Here is a 5,412-nt window from a genome sequence, read left to right as displayed (position 1 = left end):
AGTACAGTTGATAATATAACAAATACCCATGTGCTCACCACTGGGGTTGAGCAAAGGTTAAAGTTTTTCTATGTTTGCTTCAGATCATTTTTTAAAGAAAGTAAACTATTACATGCGAATCCCTCTCCAGTTCTCTCTCCACAGAAGAATCACTATCCTCACCTAGTGGCACATTCTATTCATCTTTAAATTTTTTGCCACACACGTCTATGTCTGTAGACAATGCATCCCATTGTATTGGATGTTTTAAAACTGTATCTAAATGATATCAACCTATAATATCCTTCCAATCCTAGTTTATTCATTCAGTTTTATGTTGCAAATGTCTATCCATATGTCCATATGATTCTATAAAGATCTAGTTCATCTAGTAACTACCAGAGAGAATTCCAGTGTGGGAGGATACCATCATCCCAACCATGGACACTTCCCAGTCTGTAAGTTTTACAAACTGCTGTAATGAACAACCTTGGCATGATCTGAGTTGGGTCATGGGGCACACACATCTCAATTTCATTAAATATCCCCTAATTGTGTGAGGCTGGGAAGGTGTGTGTTCATACTGGAGGCAAACAACTTACAAAACTGTCTATGAAAATAGCTCAGAGAGCCTCAATATCATCTATATATATAAAAAGCCAGCGTCTGTAACAACCGGAACGACCAATCACCAGTTGCTATGATGCCCACTGTGGCCAGCAAACTGGCCTGATCAGGGGGTGGGGCTGGCTGGCCAACTTCCTGTGGCCCCTCCACCTGGCCGGCCACCCCTGATGGGCCTGCCCCACCAAGATAGGCCACAGCCCCTCCACCAGGTCAGCCCCATCCCTGATCGCACCTCCACCACAATAAGGGGTGGGGCTGGCCAGCCAACCTCCCACAGCCCCTCCCCCCTGGCCAGCCCCACCCTGGATGGGCCCCCAACACCCTGATCAGCCCACAGTCCCTCTCTCCACCCAACTCTACCCCAGATCGGCCCCCCCCCGCCCTGATCAGGGGAAGGGCCGGCTGACCAACCACACATGGCCCCTCCCACAGGCTGCTAGCCCCCAGTTGGCACCCCCCCATCCTATTCGGGGGCAGGGCTGGCTGCTCACTGCCCACAGGCTCTCCCCATGGCTGGTCCCGCCCCCAATCGGCCCCCAAACCCAATTGGGGGTGGGCCCCACCCCCGCCAATCACCTGTTGCCCCTCCCCCCAGTGGGCCTGGCCCTGATTGGGCCCTAATCAGGGCTGGCTGGCTGGCTGGCTAACCTCCCTCCATCTCCTCCTCCTGACAGGCCCAGTCCTGATCTGCCCCGATTGGGGCCGGGCCAGCTGGACCCCACTCATGCACAAATTCGTGCACTGGTCCTCTAGTATATGATAAATATATATACTTAATCCTCATGGAGGATATGTTTTTATTGATTTAGAGAGAGAGGAAGCGGGGAAGAGAGAGAAAAATATTGATGTGACAGAGAAACATCCATCGGTTGCTTCCCATATGTGCCCCAACCAGATTAAACCTACAACCTATGTATGTGCCCTGACCAGGAGTCCAACAAGTCCAACCAACTGAGCCACCCAGCCAGGGTGCCTCAAAAATCACATTTGATTTCAGTTATCTAGTTGGTAATAGTTGGAGACCTTTTCTTGTGCTCAGAAATGATTTGCCAGTCCCCAAATTCCACCTTTTAAACATGCTCTGGTTCTATTTTTACTTAAGACCTTTGATCCAATTACCCAATTATGCTCCTCCAGAAACCACAGAACAATAATGAAAGAGCTTTGTCATGACTGAAATCACCATCGGCCCCATTAGCAAGTAACATGAACTGAGTCACAGTTAGCCTGGGTCAGAATTGGAGTTATGCAAAATGCTTACTGCTGCACACCACACAGGAGCTGATCAATCGGAGCACATAGCAGCTGTCATCAGCCTAATGCAGTCATACCATGCAAAACAGCTAAAGGGCAAGCTGGACCCAGAGCCCCCGCTCATTACTCTACTACAGGACCCGTGCATTATGTGGGCCACAAACATCAGGGCTGGAGGAGGAGGTAGATGGTGGAGCCCAGACATTTCTCCAATGCGATATCTGGCCAGAACCCCAAGAATAGGCTCACAAAGAGGAGGGGAAAACTGCTACTCTGAATCTGTGGTCTGTACTCTTCTGACAACACAGTCTGACTCCCTTTCATTACCTGCTACTTTGAAGATTGTCTCTGAGACATAGGACACATTCCCTTAGTGGTGAGGGTGAGAGTGAAGGTAGTGGAAGTGGTAGAAATAGAGATGGTGGAGAGGGTGGTGGAGGTGAGATGGAGATGATGGTGAAAGTGGAGGTGAAAATGGAAGTGAAGATGGTGATGGTGATGGTGGTGGTGGTGAGGTGGAGATGATGGTGGAGGTTGTGGGGGTAGAGATGAAAATGGAAGTGAAGACTGTGGTGGAGGTGAGATGGTTATTGTGGTGGAGGGGGTAGAGGTTGTAGAAATCATGAAGGTGGAGGTGAAAATGGAAGTGAAGATCATGGCCTCTTGATAGAAATGTGGCATTAAGCCCAGCTGGTGTGGTTCATTGGTTGAGCGTCGACCTATGAACCAAGAGGTCATTGGTTCAATTCCCCAGGGCACATGCCTGGGTTTCAGGCTCAATCCCCAGGAAGGGGTATGCAGGAGGCAGCTGATCAATGTTTCTCTCTCATCGATGTTTCTATCTCTCTATCCCTCTCCCTACCCCTCTCTAAAATCAACTAAAACATATTTTTTAAAAACTTTTTTTAAAAGATGTGTTAATAAGATATACTTTATTACTTATGGTGGTGATCACATCATAGGTATGTACATGTTGAAAATGCTAAGTTGTACACCTGAAACATATAATGTTGTATGTTCACTATACCTTAATAAAAATAAATATAAGTTTAAAAAATAAAGATGTGCTTTATAACAATGGAACCGGTAGAGAGTAGTGGAAATCTACAAGATGTGAGTGGCAGGCTACCGAAAGAGCCGTTGAGTTCAGTTAAAAAAAGAAACAGAAATGATTTTATCAGGAGAGTTAACTGGACACCACTCAGGCAGAAAGCCATTCAGAAGGTGTGGAAAGCCCTCTTTGCTAAAAGCAGCCCTGGGAGGTGTTCTTGGCTTGTCTTGAAGGTCAAGGAGGCAGTGAACTCATAATGCCACCTCTTAGTCCTGCTCCCTGCCCTGGGCGGGCCCAGCTCCTGGGGGCCAAAGGCCACCTGGCAGCTCCCCTCCTGGCTGGCTCGCACCTGGACAGCCTTTCTCACTCCTCGACTTCCTCCTCCTGCCAAGCTGACAGCTGGGCAGACGGGGTGCCCGTGGTCGTGGGCTTCATGGCTTCCTCCCTCCCATGTCTTGGCCAGGGTCTCATGAGAAACAGCAGGTCAGAGCATCCCAAGGGTTTGCAAAGTGCACACTTGGATTTACACTTTTTTTTACAGGCCCCAATCTCCTTCCAGGGCAGCCTCACGGTGCAGCCCCCGGGCCCACCCACACTTCCCATTCCTGGTGCTTCCACAGGAGGGTCTGGGCAGAGGCCTGTGCTCTGCTATAGGGAAGCTCCCTGCAAGTCCTTCCTGGGGGACTGGAGCATGAAGTCTGTCCACCTCCACATGTGGAGCCAGGGGATCCCCTTCCTGGCTGAGCCACGACAGATACATCTGTGAAACACACCCGTGGGTGTTTCACTGGGTTTTTCATATTGTCAAGCTGTGTTGTAATAATAATTACATATATATTATTTATTATATAGAATAATTTTATATATATATGGTGTCCCCCCCAAAAATGTATACACACCTAACAGCTGATAGCTCAATTGATGTTTCTTCCTTTTCAGATTTAACCCAGTGGAATTAGTGATTATTCAAAGCGTGTATACATTATTTTGGGACACCCTGTGTGTGTGCCTGCTAATATTTGGTCTTTGAGCCCAGTTGCTGACACAGAGCTTCTAAAACTCTTCTAATTTCCTGGGTGGTGGAAAGACAGGTGTTCTAATGAGGCACTCTTGGTGGGCTCCTGGATGGGGGCTGGTCACCAGAAGGACCAAGCGTAATTAGATGCTTATCCCTTCAGAGAGGGGAGAAGAGCTGAAAACTGAGTTAATAATCAATCGTGGCTGCGTGATGAAGCCTCCGTAAAATCCCAACACCCGGGGCTGCAGAGCTTCTAGGTTGGGAAACACACCTCCCCCAGGAGGGTGTGCACCCCAGCTCCACACAGATGGAAGCTCCCATGCTTGGGACCCTTCCAGACCTTGCCCTGTGTATCTCTTCACCTGGCTGTTCGTCTGGACTCTTTAAAATACTCTTTGTAATAAATCAGTGGGTTCCTGAGCCACTCTAGTCAATTACTAAACCTGAGGAGGAGGGAGTAGGAACCTTTTTGTAACCAAATCAGGTGGAAGTTGTGGGCAACCTGGCGACCTAGTCATTTTGATTGGCATCTGAAGGGACAGTCTTATGGGGCTGCGCCTTTAACCTGTGGGGCCTCCACTAGCTCTAGACAGTTAGCGTGAACATTACTTGGTGGAGAACCCACACACACCTGGTGTCAGAGTCCCATGGGTGTGGTCGTAGTGTGAGAATAAGAAAACACAGTGAGTGTTCCCAGGCCCAAGCCTGCCTATTTCTAAGTCCAATGTGAACTTAACCACATGCTAATGGATATTTTGTTGTCTCATTTCCTCCACATCTGATCAGAGGAGAGCCCACGGTGCCTTCACTTCATGCCGCAACCCTTCCAGCTCTGCCCTCCCAGGGGTGAGGGCTGAGCTTGGCACCACCTCTCTCACCCCCACCACAGTGGGAGCAGAAACAGCTCCCACCGGAGGAGCCAGGGGCCAACCTAGAAGAGCAGGAAGCTGATGCCTTGCGGGTAAACTTTCACCGGTGAGCGGTAAGAGACCAGAAAGAGCAGAGAGTTGAACTGTGATCTTGAGCATGTTGTTCATCATCTCTGGGCCTCATATCTTCACCCCTAAGATGGAATCAGTGATGACCCCTCCCCTACTTAAGAGAATGAGCTGAAATAATATTTAGTGCAGAACCTGGGCCAGAGCAGGGGAAAAATTAACATGACATGTTCCCTTTACTGCCTTGGCCCAACCACTGACCTTCCTCACCTACACGGAGTGGCTAGGACTGAATCCTGACCCGTGTAAGGTGACTCCCAGTCTGCCCATCCAGCGGTTGACAGAGGGCCCCCAACTTTTCGTGGGGTCACTGGCTGATGAAACAAAAAATGTAGAAACCTCCAGGTCTGTGGAGAAAGTTCCCTCAGAGCCTTCCCAGCCCTGGCCCCTGCCCACCCAGGGGCCCACAGTGAGGGGAGCGTAGGGACCTACCCTGATCTCTCCTGCTGCAGCATCTCTGACTGTGTTGGTGATCACACCATAGA

General features: G+C 49.4%; 1 protein-coding gene across 1 annotated transcript in view; it reads left to right on the top strand.

The window, feature by feature from the left end:
• The first annotated feature begins 2,304 nt into the window (after positions 1-2,304).
• The window catches only part of KY (kyphoscoliosis peptidase), a 57,652-nt gene continuing 54,544 nt past the window's right edge, over positions 2,305-5,412 (top strand). Inside the window, exons 1-2 of the mRNA XM_015561358.1 lie at positions 2,305-2,370; positions 4,819-4,904. Coding sequence (XP_015416844.1) covers positions 2,305-2,370; positions 4,819-4,904 — 152 coding nt within the window. The remainder of the gene's footprint in view (positions 2,371-4,818; positions 4,905-5,412) is intronic.

This window comes from Myotis davidii, unplaced genomic scaffold, assembly GCF_000327345.1.
Source record: "Myotis davidii unplaced genomic scaffold, ASM32734v1 scaffold415, whole genome shotgun sequence".
Lineage (NCBI taxonomy): Eukaryota > Metazoa > Chordata > Mammalia > Chiroptera > Vespertilionidae > Myotis > Myotis davidii.
The sequence above is the reverse complement of the archived record's forward strand: the minus strand, read 5'-3'. Positions and strand labels throughout refer to the sequence as shown.